Source organism: Molothrus aeneus, chromosome 2, assembly GCF_037042795.1.
Source record: "Molothrus aeneus isolate 106 chromosome 2, BPBGC_Maene_1.0, whole genome shotgun sequence".
Taxonomy (NCBI): domain Eukaryota; kingdom Metazoa; phylum Chordata; class Aves; order Passeriformes; family Icteridae; genus Molothrus; species Molothrus aeneus.
Genome location: NC_089647.1, coordinates 36,688,976 through 36,709,924, shown reverse-complemented (window position 1 = coordinate 36,709,924; position 20,949 = coordinate 36,688,976). Strand labels below are relative to the sequence as shown.

At 38.0% G+C, this 20,949-nt stretch overlaps 1 protein-coding gene across 1 annotated transcript in view; it reads right to left on the bottom strand.

Annotated features, from left to right (window-relative positions):
- Window positions 1–20,949, bottom strand: part of FAT3 (FAT atypical cadherin 3) — a 333,677-nt gene that overhangs the window by 122,342 nt on the left and 190,386 nt on the right. Inside the window, exon 4 of the mRNA XM_066544703.1 lies at window positions 12,230–12,291. Coding sequence (XP_066400800.1) covers window positions 12,230–12,291 — 62 coding nt within the window. The remainder of the gene's footprint in view (window positions 1–12,229; window positions 12,292–20,949) is intronic.

The window sequence follows — 20,949 nt, the reverse complement described above, 5'->3', positions numbered from 1 at the left end:
AGAGGGAAGGGGACACCAAATTAACTCTGCAAGAACTGAATGAGCTGAAAAACAGCCCAGAGCCCTGAGCTGGGTAATGTGCTTTGTCAGGAAGCTGGATAAATGACTGCCTCATGCTGAGCACTGTGCTGCAGCAGCAAAGATTTCTTTTGGGACCTGAGCAGCTTGCTGGAAGTTGGGCATCCGATCACCACTGTGATCCATCATCAGGCACCCTCCCAGGGCTGCAGAAATAACACATCTTCTGTACACTTCAGACTTCTTTTTATTAAAAAAGCCACAGCTTTCAATTGATACTTTCACACTGAGAGTCAGATATTATGAGGATTGAATGCCTGAAGAGAAGGCATTCAAAGAAAGTATTATTTTACTTTTTAAATGTCATTCCCCAGCTGAGGTGCTGCAGAGAAGACTGCACTCAGGCAGTATTTAGTGTGTTGCAACAAAAATAGTGAAAGATCCTTAACTGTACACACACTTGGTAAATGCCAGTAAAAAGGACAGAAAAGGCTTTAGTATTCAATTCAATCCCACAAACATATGTCCAAAGCTACACAGAGAGAGTTTGTGCAGGTCCATTTGAACAACAGGGTTTTGGTGAGGAGGATAAGGAGTAAATGCAAATTAATCTCACGTGTCAGTTAATATTTTGATTCCTTCTGCTACAAATTATGGTCTATTGAGACCATGCTAACAGACATCCCTCACTGCCTTCTGTCCCTCTCAGTCATCAGATATCATGCCATTTTGGCATACTTGGTTGTACTAGATAATAAAGCTCTGCTTAGCTAAAATGTGTGGTCTAAAATTTATGATTTTGTGGAAATTTTCCAAGTGTTTTTTAAACTGTGGTCAAGTGTTAGGGTTTTAAAAAAAGTGTGGCAATGTAAAAAAACATGTTTTTATATTCTCCCCGTTTTTATTTTCCAATGAAGTCTTTAAAATCTGAGAGTTAAGAACACTTGTTTTAGTTTATACAACACCTTAATAACTATCTGGAAGGACAGTGGAAGACAACAAAATACAATGGGAAAACAAGATCTATTTGAGGTTGTGGAAGAAAATATGAACTTATTTACTGGTATCTGGATTAAAGATAATGTGCTGGATCTCAGAAAAGTCAAAGCCATGAATTGACCGGCTGCTATTAGCAATATTTGTATTTTTTACTTTCCCAGGGAATGTGAGAAAAAATAACTCAATATTTTGATTCTGACATTTTTGCTCTCAAGTGCTCATGTTAATCCTTGCTTTTGAATATTTAGAACATTCCTTGCCAAAGAAAGTATTATTTTTTGCCAAACCATAAAATGTACTTTAGGACTGCTATGATAACATTTTCAACCTCTCCGTATCATGAGAGATTAGCAAACAGCAATATTACATTTGAGAATGATGAGATTAATCTGTATCTTGACAACTGAAATTTGTTAGACTGTGAAAAGAAAATTACTGGTTTTGAGGGCCGATTTCTTTGCACTTGATGCTTCAGGGCCTTTGTACATTTCTGTTTAAATCATATCTTCATAAAAAGCAAAATAATTGTTTGGTCTCTGATTATTATCAAGCTCAAGTCAGATAAGAAAAACATTAGGATTCTTATGTGCTGTGATAATATATTTAGGGAGAAAAAAAGTGTCAATTATGCTTAGTAAACGGATTCTCAACCCGATTAGAGGTTTTATTATCTCTAGGTATCTTGTAAATACCTTAATTTGTGTCATGTTGCAAATTATGCTGAGAACTCCAATCTTATTTCAGCACATTTCACACAATGATGCACTTTTGCCATAACAAATTACTTTTAAAATGAAAAAAGAAAACCCCAAATGGCACAATTTTTTCAAATCACCACTATTTTGCTTGACATTTTCCTATTCTGTCCAGTATATCCTTCTTAATCAATATGAATGTTTAAGGATTATATGGTGGGAGGGAGAGTGTGGTCATGTGGGAAAGATCTGAAAGATCAGAAAAAGAGGGAAAATACATTATATTGAAGGGCATTACAGGCTACAGTGAGAAGACTCTCAGATGTGATGAGGCTCAAAGAAAATGTTGTGTATTCACTGTGTACTGGGAAAAGGTTCTCATCAAGTGCATGGACTAGACTGGTGGGGGCAGTTTTGTGAAATGCTCAGCTTTTAATGTATGAAAATGATAAACCCCTGAAAAAGAAAAGCACTAAGAAGGGAAAGACAAAAAAAAATTCAGAGGACAGAGCACTGACAAATCACACATGTGTCAAATCAACCCAAAGGTCACTCAAGACAGCAGAATTGGAGAGTTAGTGCTGGGATTCCTGCACAGGGTATTGCAGGGTGGTTGGATTTGGTGCATATAAATGGTGGTGGCAAGTGAAGTTGCTGTGAAAAAATTGCAGAATCAACTTTTTTTTAGCAGTAACAAGCCTGAATTTGGAACAGCTGAGAACAGATCACCCTGGGAGAAAGAACAAATGGATGCAAATCTTGTTTAAGGGCATTTTTCTAAATGATGGATTAATTAAAAGGCATACTAGGATTTCCTATGCCCAGAAAGGATTTTAGTACAGATGCAAAGCATTCCTAACTGAGGAAGAAGATGCTCCCCTGCCCTAAATTCGACTCTCAGCTTGGTCTTAGCTGAGAAGGCAGGAAAATGAGACCTCTGCAAAATGTGTGCATGTGCATGCATGTTTATGTGCTCAAACATTACAGACATAAATTAACAGTCTGGCAGCTGATGGGTATTACCCATGGTACAAAAAACATGATATTGCACTAAAGCAGACAATTCACATAACACAAAGACTCTGTATATCTAAAATAGATTCGAATCATGTGAAAGATTTCCTGTGGCTTCTGCAGAAGATTAAAACATTGGTACATTCATATAAAAATGTGAAAATTTAGCAAAGCTGTGCACCCTGCACAATGAGTCTTTGTTTCACCAAGCACAGAGCCTGGCAAGAGAGACACCCAGAAAGAATATATGAGACCAATTTGGGCATGGTAGGTGGGCTTCAGCCCATAACAAAAGGGAGCTACAGATCTTAAGAAACATACAATGAAGAAAAAACCTGTTAGCCCTGAGCTAATCTATGAGCTAATCCCTCAGTGAGAAAGCAACATTAGACTAACCTTCTTAATCCTGACTGAAAAGAAAAGCTTGATGTAGATTAACCACAGAATTTGCCTGCACAAGCTTAGCATGAGGAATGATTTATAAAACAAGAAGGAAGACCACTAATACATCCCTCTCTGTTTCAACAGCATTTAACACAAGTGCAGACCTAATTTCGAAGTATGCAATAAAACCTGATGTTTTAATAATACTTTTCCACCATCAATTTGCATTGATCTAATGCTCTGCTATCTCATAGTTCTGCAAAGAGAAGAGAGAGGTATTGAGTATATTTAAAATTGCATTTCTCTCATGTATTCACTCATCCATTTCCAACACACCTGAGGAAATGCAGCCATGGGCACCAATGTCTAATTCTTTTATCCTCGGATTATTAGGGATAAGTTTAGGAAAATCATTGCTACTGAAGCCAGACTAAGCACAACACTCAGGATAAGCAAAGAAATTGAACTAGCCCCCAGCACAATACTTTCCCCTCTCCACAGTGACATCACACATGTCCTAATATTATGCTAGTTAATCATAAGGTAACTTTCTTGCCCTACACCATGATGCTGAGTCCAGTAAGATTTTAATTAGGTCCAGAGGGTCAAGGAAGTGCTGATACACCCCTAGGCTCCCAGGAGATGCTCAGAAGCTTGCAGGGTGACTGACTGCAGGCTGGATTTCCTTCCTGACACAATTGTATCTTTTCTGCAATGTGCCTTTAAAAGATTTGGAAAACGCCTGATAAGATAGCATGCAAAGTCTATAAGCAGAATATCTCCTTCCATGCTTCCATGCTGAGGTGCTTAGATCCAAGACCTGCTGCTAGAATGCTGTGGGTCTACAAGGAAAATCCTAAAAGAGGCATTTTGATGCCCAGCATGAAAAAGCCAACAGAGCTGCGCTTTGTGGAGATTCATTTCTTCATTTCATGACCCAACGGTTCAGGTCAGTGATTCATGAAATCTGTAAAACAACCTCCCTCCCTCTGCAAATGTCAGATATATGCAAATCATTCCTTGACTAAAGCAAAACTGTAAGCAATCAGAAATGTGATTTTTCTAATGGGACACAATCACCATGGCAGACAGCAGTGTGTGAACCAAAGCCTCAGCCCTGGGTGACTCTGATCTTGCCAAGCTCTTCAAAACACGAACTTGAATGAGTACCTGCAAAATGATCTCTATCTTGATACTGGGCTCGATTTTCATCTAAATAGGTAATTAATTAGTTTTTTATCCTGGATCATAATACCAATTGCTCCCTGCCCATTTCTAGCAGACTCACTGTCCAATGAAACATGATTTAGCAAAAAATGTATTTGGGGCAGTATTCCACTGTAGATGGTACATCTCTCATCATATGTCAATGAACTGGGAAAAATCAAATCTTTTCTATGAGCTGAGGAGGGAATAAATAATATATGAGCTGTGCTTTCTTATTTTAATGCCAAATAAATTAACACAAGCTTACACTACACCTATAGAAGGTGTGTAAGCTCTGGCTCCTTCCAGTAATCATCAAGCATTCACAACAAAACCCCACAGCTTTGCATATTGAGTTATGAAGATTTTTTACTTAGGAAGCTCATTAAAGATAGAAAAGATGAATGCTTTTCTTCATTATTATTGGTATTTGGTATCAATAAAATAGATTACCAAAAAAGCATGAGATTTTTATTGCTGGACTAAAATCCTGCCATGTAAGAACTTCCACACAGTGTCAGATTAGCTGGATGGCTTAAACACTCTCCAAGAGAGGCCAGAGTCAGGTACTCAGATATAAATGATGCACTGATGGGGTTGTCAGTAGTGTATCTGTCCTTGACACCATCCTGGTGTTAGCATGTGCAAAACAATTTTAAAAGAACCAAACTAATAGTGAGAAAGTTAAAAGAATGAGATTATTATTATTATTATCTTAAAAAATAAAGATTGAAATCAGCCATTAGCATAAGGTAAAAAAGTAAACAAAGCATCCTCAGGGTTGACTTAGAAGTCTACAAATTTTATGGAAATGTCACAGACATTCTTTGCACACCCAATAGTCTCTCAAGGCTATTGGTATTTCATAGAGTAAGTGAAATGAGCTGAGGGTCACTGCTATTTCACTATTTGATATACACAGACCCATTCTTGCCCTTTCCCTTTGGTATATATATTGTGTCATCAGAATCGTGGGCATATTTTCCAATGGCTATCTGAATTTAACATGGAATATTAGGGACTTTAAACACACAATTTTTTTTTTCAATCCAAGCTTAATTTGTTCCATTATTATAAATTTATAAGAAGATATTTTTTCTTATTTAATAAGAAAACAGAATTAATATTCTATGTGCATGTAGAAAAGTGTTATTAAATTCAGTTTTCCCAATGCTTAGGCTCTGTTACTTGTGTTACTTCTCAAGACATTATCTAAAATAATAGGACATTTGGGAGCTATTGAAATTTGTAATAATAAAAGAGAGTCATCTGTAAAAACACGCTGCCTTAATTCTTTTGCTGTTTAAAATTCCTGTTCATATCTCTTGCACAGGGACCACTCACTTAACAATGGAATTAGTAATATTTTCAGAGATGCACTTGATAATTATTCATCTTACCAGATCACGTAAGTCAGAGACAACAGTCTAGCTGAGGAGATCATTTGTCACTGCAGACAGATGGATCACACCAGGACTCTTCCCTCATTTTGCTGTGTAAGACTTTCTGCCTAAATACACATGAGAAGCAGTGTGCAATGTCATATGTAAATCTGCCTCTGAAGGAAAGGTTTAACCTCCAGTCACCCCCTGCCCTTGGAAAGTTGTTGGCTATTTTTGAAGAGAGCAGCAGAAGAAGATGGGGTGCAGGAAGGAAACCTGCATCATGGGGTCAGTGAACTCAGCTTGTGCCCCCTAAGCCCAGAGCCTCGTGTCTCTGCTAGATCCAACACCACACTGGCCAGCTGGATTTCCCCTCTGCTGACAACCCCATGGAGAGGTAATATGAGATGAACATGTTTTTGATTTTCTTTAGAACTGTTTGTTTTCTTCCCTTTCTTTCCTCTCCACCCTCTTTCTCTTTTTCTTCCTTTCATTTTTTTTTCTTTTTTCTCCTTATCTTTGAAGATGACATTAAAGTTCAGTGTCACTATTTGAAGATGACATTGATACATCTTCCACTGTCCTTTTAGAAAGCTGCCTCTATAAACAAACCATTCAACTAGAAATACTTTCAGGTGTCTCAAAAATAATTAAAATAGTTCTCTTATTTCCAGCAAGCACAACCAGTAATACTTTTTGAACTCAAGCTGGAAAGAAGAGGCTGTTTACCTATATTTTAAATTTCCCTTGTATTTTCTGATAAGTTTCAGTGTTAAAAAGGGAAAGGCATGTGCCTTTGGACCCATTTAAATCTCAGACAAAATGTTCAATCAGAAACACTGCCTCATTTTTACACCATCACCAGCATGTCACTGAGAAAAAATGCAGCTTTCTCTGCCAAATGTGGGCAATGCTAAAGAACCATGAAACAAATGCTTACACAGACTTGTAATCCAGGATTTAAGCAATCAATGTGCTGTAGAGCACTATTCAGCTACATAAACCCAATGAACTCCAGCTTTTGTAATTCTCCTGTAAAAATATACATGAGCATATTGCCACACAGCTGCCTATATTCTTCAGAAAATGCTGCAGCTTCTCACAAAGGACCACTGACTTCAGGCATCACCACTTGCAAAGGCTACAGCCCAAGTGAGCAGGCTCAACAACAAAATAAAGTTAAATTTGTCAACTTCTTGTGTGGGAGATGCTGCAGGAAAAGAGGAGGCTGGTGGAGAACACAGGCTGGTCCAGTGCTGAGCCACCAGTGTGGTGTTTGTGGGAAGAACTGAGAGGTAGTGCTATTTTTAAATGCCACTTAGCAAGTTTTTAAACTCCTCCTTCCCTGCAAACTGTGGCCATAAACTTCATGGCAGCATCTTCCACAATCATATTCTGGACCAAATTCCAAGTGGAATAAAATTATAATCCCTCTATCAACATTCCCCTCACATTTACAGCTCGCCATTAAATGAGTGGAAATTTGAATTCTTTTTAGAAGGCTCCAATTACAGCAGATTATCATGTTTCCCTCTAATTACTGCATATAAATACATGCCATGTAACACAGTTTATTGTACCCTTAGTGTACCTACAGTAAATAGAAACCAATGTGTTTCATTCAGCCCATGTATTTTGACACTCACATCAGATTTAGCAATTTGTCTTCATTACGACCCCTTGCACTGTTACTGCCATCCTTCTCAGTGCTGTGCTGGAGCTTTGCAGCAGAAGATTGATGAAGCCTGTGTATACTGATTTGTGACAAAAGCAGGGCACTTGAGAGACACTGTTACCATTCTGATAGCACTAAGAGGGCTAAAAATCAGCTGCAGTAAGCCAATACTCTGCTCCCACTTCTCCTCCTCTTCAATTAGGGTACATGACTTGGACCTTGAAAGGCTAAGGCTGCTGTAACACTATTTTTAAACCTATTGCCTTCAGTTGCTTTGTCACTTCTGAAGAGATTTAAAGTTCTGACCATGCTTATTAACAGCTACTTTTATTCTTTAGAGACACTTTGAATAGACAGGTTTTTCACTGTGACAAATGTTAAAAGATATTTTGTGAATGAATCTGCAGTGGTAAATTTAAATAGCTATTTCAGTGTGTTGGACCGACAGATACTACAGATATAATTTTCAAAATTGGCTAAATGTCTGAAGAGCCCACACTGCATGTGCTCATCAGGGAGAGACTAAACAGCCTCAGCACTTTAAAAGCACCAACTATTATATACCATTATCAAGAGGATGGAGAGGTCATCTCTCACTACAGTCAATTCACCCCTTCAATCATGAAGTTCCAAAGACTGTTGCTAGAATTGCACACTGAAGCCTGTAACTCTTCTGACTCATTCTTTTGCTAAACATAGGTCTTGACACAGCAATTCCCAACAAGCTGAACTGCTCAGTGTTGGGTGCATTTTGCAGAGGCTTTGTTGGAAGCATGAGTAACAAAGGCTCTGTAACAGAGTGTTTAGAAACTGCTCAGGGTGAGAAAATGGGCTCAGATCCATTTTCTGGGCTGAATGTGCAAGTTAATGAATTGTAGCCCGGATTCAACAATCCTCTCCCATCAAGTTGCCCATGTACACTGGAAAGCAGACCAGGAACTATTAATGTTCTGTAAATCTCAGAATCAGCTGACACCACACAAGGGCACAGATCCTGCATGAAATGCTTTAATTTTTATGCTTATTATAGGACCTCCACCACTCCTCCAGCTGTTTCAATAAAATCACACAGAAAAATCACTAGAGTTTGTAAAACTGTCAAGCAGCATTAGGAGGCATCTGCAAAAACTGAGGGCAGAAAAAAACTGACAGACTATTTTTGTGAGGGTTTTTTTCCATAGCTCAAACATTCTCCACTTCTAGCTTCTTCTTTTTAGCAAATGAGCATAATATGAGAAGAGAATGTGAAGTGTTAACAGAAATTATTAGAAGACAACACATATCCTGAAGAAGGAGGAAGTAAAAGAAGGAAAGAAGAGGATGATGTATTCAGTTATTGAAGGAGAATAAAGCCAAATCATCTGAAACTTGCACCTCACTTGAAAATACATCACTATTCTCATTCACTTGCAAAGCAAGCACGTAGCTCTCAGGATTACCTTTCCTACTTCAGAATTTATTTAAATACTTCATCCTAACGACAAAATATTTGAGAAAGTCTGTGAAATAGAACAAATGCTTTTGTGTTGCTTCATGTGAGAAAGTAATGTAATCAAGTGGTCATTTTCCTCCCATTTCAGGCAGAACCAGTCCATTAATAAGAATTCACTAAAGCAAGAGACCATCCTGTATAAAATCCAGTGACATCCAATTTAAACCTCAGCAGTAAAATTCTACTTGATAACAAGCACTGAATACAAGTTGCAGCTTTGCAAGGCATTTTAAATGTGTCAGAAAAAAATTAAGCCCTCAACTTGGGAGCTTAAAAAAAAAAGCATTGACAATGCCACAATCAATGAAAAACCTGGGAGAAGCAATTCTTTTTTTACCCCCTTGCTCCAAAATGACAAAACAAACAAACAATACTAAAAAAATATCACCAGAGCAAACAGAAAATCCCAATGATTATAAAGGGGAGTAGATTTCTGCCTTCTTTGTGCATCTTTTGGCTCAGGGTCTAGACATGTTTCTGCACTCAGTCTGGAACATACTCTTGGTAAGTGTAAGTCCTGTGACAGCAGCCTGAGTTACCATTAAAAAAATCCATGTGGACACAGGTCCAGACATCTAAAGACAATTAAAGGAGGAATGATGAAGAAATGCACACCTGACCTCGGCCTCAGTACTTACTTTGCAAGAGAATTCTCATGCAACTTAGAAGGAAAGTCACCTTTCCGAAGCATGGAAGCCTTAAAAATACACATCCAGTCCTTGCTGATAATTCTTGTTTCCTCTGGTACAGACAGGGACAGACAACTCCAGAAGAACAACTCTATGCCATCACAAGCGGTGGTCTGGAGACAAGCACGGGCACTACACACAACCACAGTGACTAACATCTGCTACCTTGTATCACTTCATTTTCCTAACAGCTTCTGTGAAAGAGGTGGAAATACTGTTAACAATGAAATTTGCTAAGTAAATGCTGGCAGGTACTTACAGGCTATAGCATCTCTGTCAAAGACAGGCTTATTAAAAATAATTAAAAAGTCGTATCTAGGAAAGGTCTCTCAGTGGCTCAGACAGACACTGGGCAAAGGGGAGCAAGGGTTGCTCGGTCAAGTACTAATCAGAGCTTTTCAAAGGGAGCCAAGTTTGCGCTCCTTTACACCAGACCGACTCCTGGAAGAAGGGTATGAAATGAAGCCGGAAGGGAAACACTGTACTACTGGGAAACCACGGCTGTCTTGGCAATTAAGACCTCCCCAGGGGGTTAATTACACACAGACAGACAGGCATTTCAGAAAACGTTTCTCAGTTTGCCACAAGAACAAGCACAGCTTGGCCAGCCTGGCTCTGGATCCCAGCCTATGCGCGGATGTGCAGCCGGAACGCGCCTCCCAGGAGGCAGCGATGGACAGTGTTTCAGCAGCAGCTCAAAGGGGCAACTTGACCACCCGGGCTGTGGCTCCACCACTGTCCAATTCCTTTCCCACTCACTGTTTCCAGGTGGACTTTACAATGTGGTCATATCTGCACTTCTGCAGGACACCCTGCTCCTGTGCTTCTCCTCTCCGTAGCCTGCTCTCCACCTCACTCCCCATTCACAAGCCTTGGAGCAGTGTAAGACACAAATTTCCCTCTACTGCATCTTCATTCCCCAAATCTTGCAGACTGTTATTTTTTCAAGCAAGATACAATTCAGGGGAAAGAACCGATTAACTAGTATTGATGACTAAAGCTGAATTCCTATAAGTAACTAATTTGTTTTCTTTTTACTATTAATAGTAGCACTCCCCATCTGTATGGGAATCCCTTGGAAAATGTGTATTTGGCATGTTTCACTGAGACCGCTGAGGAAAACACATAAATCACAGAATCACAGAATCACAGAATCACTGATGTTGGAAGGGACCTGTGGAGCTCATCTAGTGCAAGCCCTGCTAAAGCAGGTTCATCTACAGCTGGCTGTGCAGGATCACATCCAGGCAGGTTTTGAGTATCTCCAGAGAGAGAGAGACTCCACAACCTCTCTTGCAACCTGTTCTAGTGCTCTGTCACCCTCGCAGAAAAGAAGTTTTTTCCTCATATTCAAATGGAATCTCCTGTGTTTCACTTTGTGCTAACTTGTTGTCCACCAGGATTACCTGGTCCTTCTCTGCAGAGCAAAGCAGACTTACAAACCCAAGATTCTCCTCAACAGACACATTTCAAATCAAGGCCCCTTTCATTCCATTTATGATTTTCTCTGACAGTATAAACTGGAAGCTTGAAGTTATTGGAATACATGATTACTTTACTAACTTTACAACTTAAATCCTAAAAAGGGAAAAATCCTTGCATTTCCCTCCTTTTTTTAATGACATGGAATGTGTAAGAATCTACAATGAATTATCAAGAAAAAAAAATCCAACCCAAACTTGTATAGTAATAATCAACCCTTCTCTCCTGTGTTCTGCACTAACCAGAATAATTTGGGATTTCTAGCAGATAAAAAACCTAATGAGTATGCTAATATTATTTTACTACATTTTGCTGTCAGAGAGTGATTGTACTGGGAACTGTTGAGTCCAGATGTTTTTTTAGCTTGTATGGATTTGAAGAGCATTTCCTAGTAGAGGTGATTGATTATGTGGGACAATATGGTGCTTTTTACTTGTACCAACAGGAATCAAGAATTCCTTACTTCACAAATAGACAAAAGAACAGAGTCAAGGAACTTTTACCCAAAGGAAAAAAACCCACAGCATGGTGTACAGCAGTGTGAAAGAAAACACATGTGGCAAAACCAGTGGTTTACAAGTATATCACTCCATATCCAACACATGTGAGCTCCTTATAAAGAGAAACATTCATTACAAGGGCCAAGGGAATGGTTTAGATACTCTTTTGTAGAAGGCAATTTTTAACCTGAAAATTATTGTTAACAGTCCCAATAATTGAAAGCTAAAAAAAAAAAAACCACCAGATTCTGATAATGCAGTGAATGTTCAAAGTTTGCGTCCATCCAAATTATCAGGTTGCACACTAGATCCAAGATGCAAAATTTAAACCAGTTTAATCTGGAGACTAAAAATCTTGGCAGGGTTGGGGTCATTCCACATATTTTTTAAAAATATTTTGCTCTGGATATTCTAAATTTCTACCACAAAAAAATTTTAAGAGCTACAATAAAGGACTTAACTGAAGTAGATTAGAGGTGGAAAACAAATGTTCAAGTTTTTTGAATTTTTTTCCTGTGCTTGCAAAGTGCAAAATGTTTTATTTCTTCTGTATAATCAGGCAATTCCCAGCTTTGTGTGATTCTGTTATAAATGAGGAGAAAGGAGAATACCACTCTCCTGGAACAGCAAGAAGTGATTTTAAACGACAAAAATCAGCTAACCTCTTAACATATATTTTCCACTTAAACTTACCTCTAAAAAATGTTCTGCTTGCTGTTCCCGATCCAATTTTCTAGATGTTGTGGTAATCAGACCTGTGAAAAAAAGGATGATATTTGATTGTCAATATCATTGAAAAATATATATCTTTATCAATCTGAATACAAATTAATTTTTAAAACAGTCAAAGGGGGAAAAATCTATTTGAAGCTATATCAGACACAGATATCTTGACATCTGTCAAGCATTTTATTTCTCAGCCCAACCATGATCACTTTCTGACCAGCAATGAATCTTTAAAAAAAAATGCTGTGAGAAAAATAACTGAGAAACAGTCTACAGTTAACATGCTACATTTATTACAGTGAATGAAAAAAACTCACTAAAGAATCACTATTTGTCTCATGATTAAGAGTTTCAATGAATCATTTGCATATGACTAAAATTCTTCTGTAAAAAACCTCATTAAAGATTTCAGAGTTCTCAAACAATTAGTGGGATAGGATGCTGATTACTTCCACACCAAGAATACTTTACAAAGAAGGTTATTTCTGTAATAATGGTTTCCATATATAATAATTCTAATGTATTAAAGGTTTTGTTCTACAATTTCATCAATTTGTTCCATGCTCAAACTGAGTCTTTAAAATAAAGTACCTTTTTACATGAGGATGATCAAGATATCTTTTCTAAGGCAATGTACTTCCATGAATGATTAAACCGTTGTGAGATTTATACCATGGAAAGAAAAGGAAACACTTCCAAATTCCCTTAAGAAGAGGGATGCATACCTTCTAGGAACATAGCTTAGTTTTTTATTTTGTTCTTACTAAAGATTTAAAGGGCAGATTTGGGTTTCCCCTTGTACAAAACATTTCTTTGGATGGGAAAATGCATTGCCTTATGTTCTTGTGTTTTGATAGACCAACTTTTCCTAGATATAAAGCTGATTTTGGAGACAACTCCATTGGGCCAAGTTGTTCTCAAGAATTTGTCATCTTTAAGATTACCAAGGGAAACAAGAAAATAAATTCTTCCTGGATGAACTATTCTACTTATTGAATTAATCAGACCAGCCAAGCATCGAAACACAAATCCATGATGACACTGAATCCTTAGAACACCCCATCAGCAACATCTACATAAGACTTCTAGTCCCAAAAGGCTTTTAGAGCTGCAGCTCCTCATATGCTATTACCTTCTCCTTGGAGAAATCCATGTACCTATTTTGGTGAGAAGGGGAGAAATATTACTTGAAGTAATGGGATGAAATGAACAAAGGGAAGTGCACTCTGCCTCCAGGATTTCAGACTTGTTACAAGATACATCAGACCACAGAAGTCACACTCAAGGGGAGGTCACAGAAATTAAGAGTGGATCATTATAATTACGTAGAAGAAGCTGGTGCTGGCAAAAAGCTGAAAAAACAAAACTGGTATTGCCTGCATCAAGCAGTTGTAAGTATTCAAAACTGTTACACCATATGGGAGACATCTATCTACTCACTGCATCAGTTTAAACAGAAATGACAGCACAGATGATAAATTCGTGTCATTCACACAAGATCCCCCCATGTCTAAAAAGAACTCAAAGATATAGGCACGTAGTTCCTAATTATGAAAGAAGTTCAACCCCAATAAATATAAAGATTTAAAATTTGAAATATCCCTATTCATGATATGCATGGCCACTATGGATATTTACCAAGTACAACCTAATCACAGTACAGAATATGATAATTTTTATATTATCTTCCACTTCCTTCATTCCTAATCTGCCACTGTGAACTCTACCTTACTTTATTCTTAAAAAAGAGATCTTTAGCTGTAAATAATAGAAGATCCCTGTCCTCACCATCTTCTTCAGGCAGAGAAATTCACATTCCTTTTGAAGACCAAGAGCTAACACCTGAAACTGAACATCATGAACTCTTAGTACTTGTCTTATAGTGGTAAAACTAAAACTACTACTGCTGCTGCTCCTCCTCTCAAAACTACTGCTATCACAAAGGAGGTCTCTGTGTTTAATGTAGAGCCTTTTTGACTGCAATAATTGTCAGAGTGCCTTTAGAACTGAATTTTCTTCCAAAAGAGATATATGAACACATAGCAAGTCTCTACAACAGAACTGCCAGTATTTTAAATGTAGCAGATCTCAGAAGATTTATCACTCAGATTCAACAGCCGATCCTAAAGGGGGCAGGTAGCAGACCATCACCCTCAGTTCTGCAGACCTGACTGTGAAGCATGCTGATTGTGAACCATCACAACTTCTTGCTTTTGCTTTAAAGGCAGCATACAACACCTATTCTGGGCAGTTTCATCAGGCTGTTAAATTAATGTGTAGAAATTACTGTTCCTATGTGCATGCAGTTATGAGGCTTTAGTTTCCTCTCCTGTTCTTTGTCCCACCTGGCACCCATGATGGCCTCACTGCAGTGTCCTGGCTGCTCACTGCCACATACATTCTTGGTGTCAGGGACAGGTCACACTGTCCAACACTACTGCTCAAAATATAACTACACATAAAATCAGGTCACAGTTACTTGATATTAATATTTATTGTATGATTGTAATGTATTGGTATGGATATGAATCTGGTTCTTTCAGGTTACAGAATTGTATTTCAAGAAATTATGAAGAGTAATCATCAAAACTGAAAAAATAAATATGCCAGTTATGTCTAAGACTACCCACAGCTTTACCAGTCCAGTCTCAAAGAAATTAATTTCCTGGGTTTTATGAAAACCTTACTGTCTTCCTCCCTCTTGTATTCACTACTCCATGCCACAGATATATAATAATAGCAGTATTTAGCAGGATGTAGAACTTTATTTTTCAGACACTGGGGCAACTGAGAAAAACTTGCCTTTGCACAAGAGACAATATCCCACTGTTAGCTCTTATCTAACTGTATTAAATTGTCATACCCTGTTATGGTGTAAAGGTATTATCTAAAGAAAATAACTCAGAGAAAAATAAACCTCAGGAAATTATGTTAGGCTGTGCTCCTGCCTATGAGAATGTCACAAGGGGACAATGATAAAAAAATGACTCTTCCTTTTTTTCCTATCTTCAATATGTGCTGTAGCCCTTATGGACACCACCATATGGACAACCCTCCAAAGCCAGCTGGGAAATACAGCACACATTTATAAAAAAATAGTCAAAACCATTAACAAGCTTCAGAAGTTGTTGCGCACCTCTCAAACAGTTTCTCTCAAATATGCAGGGAAACATCATGGTCCTGCTAAGGGCAGGAGATATTTATAACTGTGATCTTTAAGAACATCCACAAAAGTGAAGAGGAAAATTGTATTCACTAGAGAAGTTATTTACAGTAACACCATCCACTAACAAATAAGGTTATGTCATTCTCCTCACAGAATTTCATACTTTTCTTTGATTTTGTGAGTTGAAACATCTCTCTCTTCATCCTGGCACATCTGTTCCTCAGACCACATAAATGAATTGTTTTGTGAAATTCCAAAACATTGTTTGACCAAATATTTCAGCTTTGAGTTGAGGTGCTATATAACTCCTTGGAGGTCTTATACAACTTGCTTTTCTATGATACCTTCCACTTTTGCTGTTGGAGTATTTTTCCCATCTTAAAAAATGAATAATTATTGTTCTACTCCTATTACAGAATTTGGAAATGCTGGAAAGGTGAACATGCTCACTCTACACAACATATCCCATAATACTGCAGGACACAGGCACAAGTCCCAGCTGACACTGACAGGGGAACATCCTACCAAAACCTCACTGGATAAGACAGTTTACAGTGTCCCTGTAAAAGTAAATTCAGCATGTAGATGGAGAAGAAACAGCAATGTTCTTCATCTCATCACTTTATAATGTGGATGGGGAAACCAGAGATGTAGGGTGGGTAAAAAAGCAGACTTGCCTTAGTGCTTAGATGCAGCTTTAGTGGCACACAAGAACAGGACCAACAAAGAAATCTGGAAAATTTAGCCAATACATCAGCCTATACAATCTTCAGCCAATGCATCATCTTACAAATCACCAGTTATAAGGGCTCAGATGTGTGATCGAGACATTTGAACACTTACCACTGATGCTTGGGATACTGCTTTTAGCACATTGAGATGTGCTAAAGAAGGGAAAAGTTCAGTGAAACATCAAAACCCCCCCTGAGATACTTTGCACTTGCAATTAGTGAAGCCTGCAGTTACTAGAGTGCAAATGAAGAAATGTAACTTATCAATGAACAGTAGCTTGGTGATAGGTCTGATGTCATAGGAGTAATGGCAGGCATGTGTGTGGATGAATGCACACGTGTGTCTGTATCATTGAATATGACATAAAACCAGGAATGGTTACAAATTCAACAGTAGGAATAGTTACAAATTCAACAGTATGACTAATGCTTTATAATTTTAAAAGTTTTTTTTAGAATTCGATAAAAGTGAAGGATTTAATCCATGCTCTACATTCCGTTAGCTCTCATTTCCCAGAAGGGTGCTCATAGAAATAAAACCTCTGTGTGCCTGTGTGTGCTGAAGTAGCCAGGCAGTACTATGCAAATACATACATATATACTGTATGTACAGTCAAATATTAGACTATGTATATGCATGTGTGTGACATTTTGCATCTACCACAAAAGATGAATATTAAAAGTTACCCTAAAACGCACATATTTACAGAGGAATATTTAGCTCTAAGGTTTACTGATGTTCATTCTTTCCATATATATGCATTATTTGAAGTACTTTTGTTGTAAACAAATAAATTAATTAATCCACATTTCTTCTGTGGACTTAGCCACAGAAGAAAAATTCACAAAGGGCTGTTAAGTGCAAAGGCTATGGCAGAGGAAATCTTAAAGCATTGGAGAGTTTGAACAGTATTACACAGACAGAAGCACTGCTCTGGGTTTGCTTCTTCTGATGCTTATTCTTTGCACATCCAGAACAGCCCATGGCTGTAGGTGTGATAGTAACTAAACTGACCCTTGACTTAGAAGAAATTCCCATATTTTTCAGTACTATGGCACTTAGGGACCAAAAATTAGTTTGCTACAGGCTATATTCGGACAGAGATTGAATTTCCCTAATATGGCTGTGAAGCCAAGGAGAGTTCAATAGCCTTCTCCTTATGAAATTAAATTATTTTCATTCAACCTGTGGATGGATAACCTTACCTGAGCTGTTTCCTGAAGTACTGCATAAAAGATAACAGAATCTGGTGTGGAGAGACAGCATATTTTACTGCTATCTCTGGAAATGCTGCAAATTTTGTAGTATAAGGAACATTTTTTTTTGAAAAAATGAAATTCTGATGAACTCCTTTATTGATTTTTCATTCTCAAACTTTGTTTGGGTGAAATATGAAAAAAATGTAGGACAGGTAATAAGCAGGCTAAAGTAAAAGAAACCAAATAAATTTCTGTTTTAAGATGAAGGCTGAGTGTCTTCACAGAGATAGGAAGCTTAGAAAGAAAGCAACATCATCCCTTTCCCTGGCAAAAGATTAATAGGATACATTTACTGCATGTTTTACTGTCCATTAATTTTTTTTTTCTTTCTCTGCAAATTCATAAAAAAATATTTATTAAGAAAATACAAGTGGGAGATGGATGGATTGGAAGGCAAATAGGGGACTCCAGGTTATTATTCAGGGTTTAAACACAAGCTCAGAAGATACTGCTTGGGTCCAAGTCATAGCAGTAGATGCTTTAAACCCTTGCCACTCAGTGTGGAGTCAGGAGCTTTGCCTGGGACTTCCAGGCAGCACAGGGCTGGATTACAGGGCCCATGTATGTCCCATGACACACACACATGGTTGGTCTGGATGGATTAGCCGAGGTCTATTCTGAAAGATTTCTAGTCCCTAGATAATGAAGGACACTTTATCCTCATTCAGATACTGATTCTCATTTTCAAAGAGAAAAATTTTGAAATGGAAACAGGAATATAAAATTAGACACCTTTCCCAATGGAGTTCTTGTTCCCTGTGAGATGCTCTGAGCATCCTGCAACACTGCTCCTATCCTGTCACAGTCCAAAGTGGATGCACTTCCCAGTTTGCCCTTCTCAAATACCGTGAGGAACAAGTATACAGAAAGAAAACCACAAGAAGATATCAAAGGAAACATTCTGTAAAGTTACCCTTGAAAGCTCTGCTTCGAAAAATAATGCCTTGGGATTGTTTGCTGGAAGTACAGCCCTTTTAACCCAACCAGTTAAACAGACAAAAGGAATAAGTAAAACAAACACTGTTTTTACAAAAATGTTCCATAAATTCAGTGACTGGTTATACATACTGTTCATTCACCAAAGCCCTAGGGCTGAATCTGCAGAAATTCATATGGGAGTTTATGGGTTTACTAGAAATCTACAATATTTATTAAAATTACACACAAAGGTATGAAACAGCCTCTCCACGCATTTATGAACACAGAAGAGAGTACATAGCTGCTGAGGAATACAGCCATCAGTTGTCAGCTGTCCCACTAGTCTTTGAAAGTAAATTTGAGTCTTTAGATGGATTAAAGGAAAAAAAAAAATAGCAGCCACAATAAATAGCATCAGGATTTTCACCATATATTCAGGAACGTAAAACTATTGCGCAGTCCTGACCATAGAAATGTCGAAATGAATAGCAATAACCAGGGTAATTCTATTATCCACAGGCAGCGAGAGGCATTGTAAACACTCTAACAGCACATTCATCTCCTGCAATAAATTAGGGATCGACAAAGCAAAATTGAATTTCAAAGATAAATGATAGAAAGCGACGTACATTTTACTTGGAGATGTAAACAAACATATCATTTTATATAATTACACATGTAAACCTCTAATTTAGAAAGGCTGTATTCTGATCTAAATGAATGATACTTCATTGAACAAGAAAGAGAACCCACCAGGCGAGCCTGTGCAATTCCGTGGAGGACTGCTGCTTTATTGTTTTTCCTGAGGTGACAATGAAAGTGGAACGACCTTTCTGAAACAAGTTAGGTATAAAAAAATGATTGCTTTTTAAAAACAGTTACATTTTCTAATGCATGGTTATTCCTAAAAAAAATAAAAATAATAAAGGAGAAGCTGAAGCAAAACCTTTTTGTTCTTCTTTCATTGTCCCTTCTGTCTCTCGTTAAGAGTTCCGTCAGCTTATTGCTGAAAATATCAAAACTCTGAACAAAATGCACAGCAAACATTCACTTCAATGAAGATTTTGGATTCTGCTTTCTTTTAAAGGCAGATTCTGGCTTATTTTTTGTTCCTAGAATATGTTTAATGTGACAATATGGTATGCCAGTCTGTTCTGCCTGTAAAACAGGGGACTTAGAGGGACTCCCTTTCATTCTTTAAAACTCAGCCAGTGCAGTCCCAAGGAACTGCAGGCAAAGCCACTAATTTTCTAAATATTCTTCTCTTGTGGAGTGGCCAGGTTTTCTGTTCTGTGTATTTTTCCTGGATGGTTACTTGCACTCATGACTGCTGAATACCCTGGTTTCCAGACTGCATTTATGAATAATTTGCACCTTCATTTTGGTCAACTAAACAAGACAAGCTGTATTGGCTCTTTCTCACCTAATAAATTTGCTGTTATCTTTCTTGCATTACAGTTCCAACTTTCATCCCTCCTAAGCCTGATGGATGGAGAACACTGTGCTCCAGATGAAGTCTACACATTCTCACTAAAGCAGCCTAACTACTGATTCCTGTGGATGCATCTAACAGGGAGCAGCAACCTCATATTAGTCCTCAAATACACTGTTCAGTTGACTCCATTAATGAATTGCTACTCTTCAAACTCCTAGAGATCCTTTCTTTGGTTTTTGACTTTTTTCCTCCCTTCTTTTTTTTTTTTTTTTCCCCCCAAACCCTCCAGTGTGGATGATGCCTTCCAACCACGGATGAGAGCAAAATCCCTCTTTTGAAGCCAGCATCACTGAAGAAACCACCAAGTAAGATCATTTGTCTAGCCAATGCTTGAGATAATCTGTTAACGTATGCCCTTCAGCATGCAAATTCCTTATTCAAGACTCATAATTTTTATTTCCTCCTCAGCCAGGCCCATATGCAATATCAATTCAACAATTAATCTCCACGTCCTTGTGCCTCATAAATTCTGCAGTGCAACCGTATCAAATGCATTACTGAAGTCCACATAGATGATACGCAAAGTATTTCTTAGAACCTCGTTTATCTTATCCATGACATCAAGATAGGCCGATACGATTTACTTCTGGTAAACCCATGAGCACTTTTATCCTGTTTTCTATTTATTTTCATGTTTTTAATTATACTGTCCTTCAAAATACTTTTGAAAGCATCGTGGTTGACAGAGGTCAGACAAATAGTTCTGTGACTGCGAGGCTTATTTCTTCACCCTGTCTTCCTGCTCTTTGCTGCTGACATTTTATTTGTTATCTCCCAGCTGCATGGCTTAAATCTCAAATTTTATAATACCCCTCAGTATTTACTTGCTACAGGAGTCGTATTTAAGGTGCCAATTCTTTCACATTTCTGGAGCAGAAATTATCATTGTTATTCTTACTTGATATAAGAGTGATGGCAGTGAGTTGTGCTTGGCCAGGAAGCCAAATCCAAACTCGCTGTGGACAGCAGGACAAGGTCTGCAAAGGTTGCTATATCAAACCACAGACACCACCCGACTGTGGTCACTTTGGACTGCAAATGGCTTCAGGCATCTCACAGTGATGTGCTTCTTGAACACAGGTGGGATGAAACTCAAAGTGCAACCCAAAATGCCTGC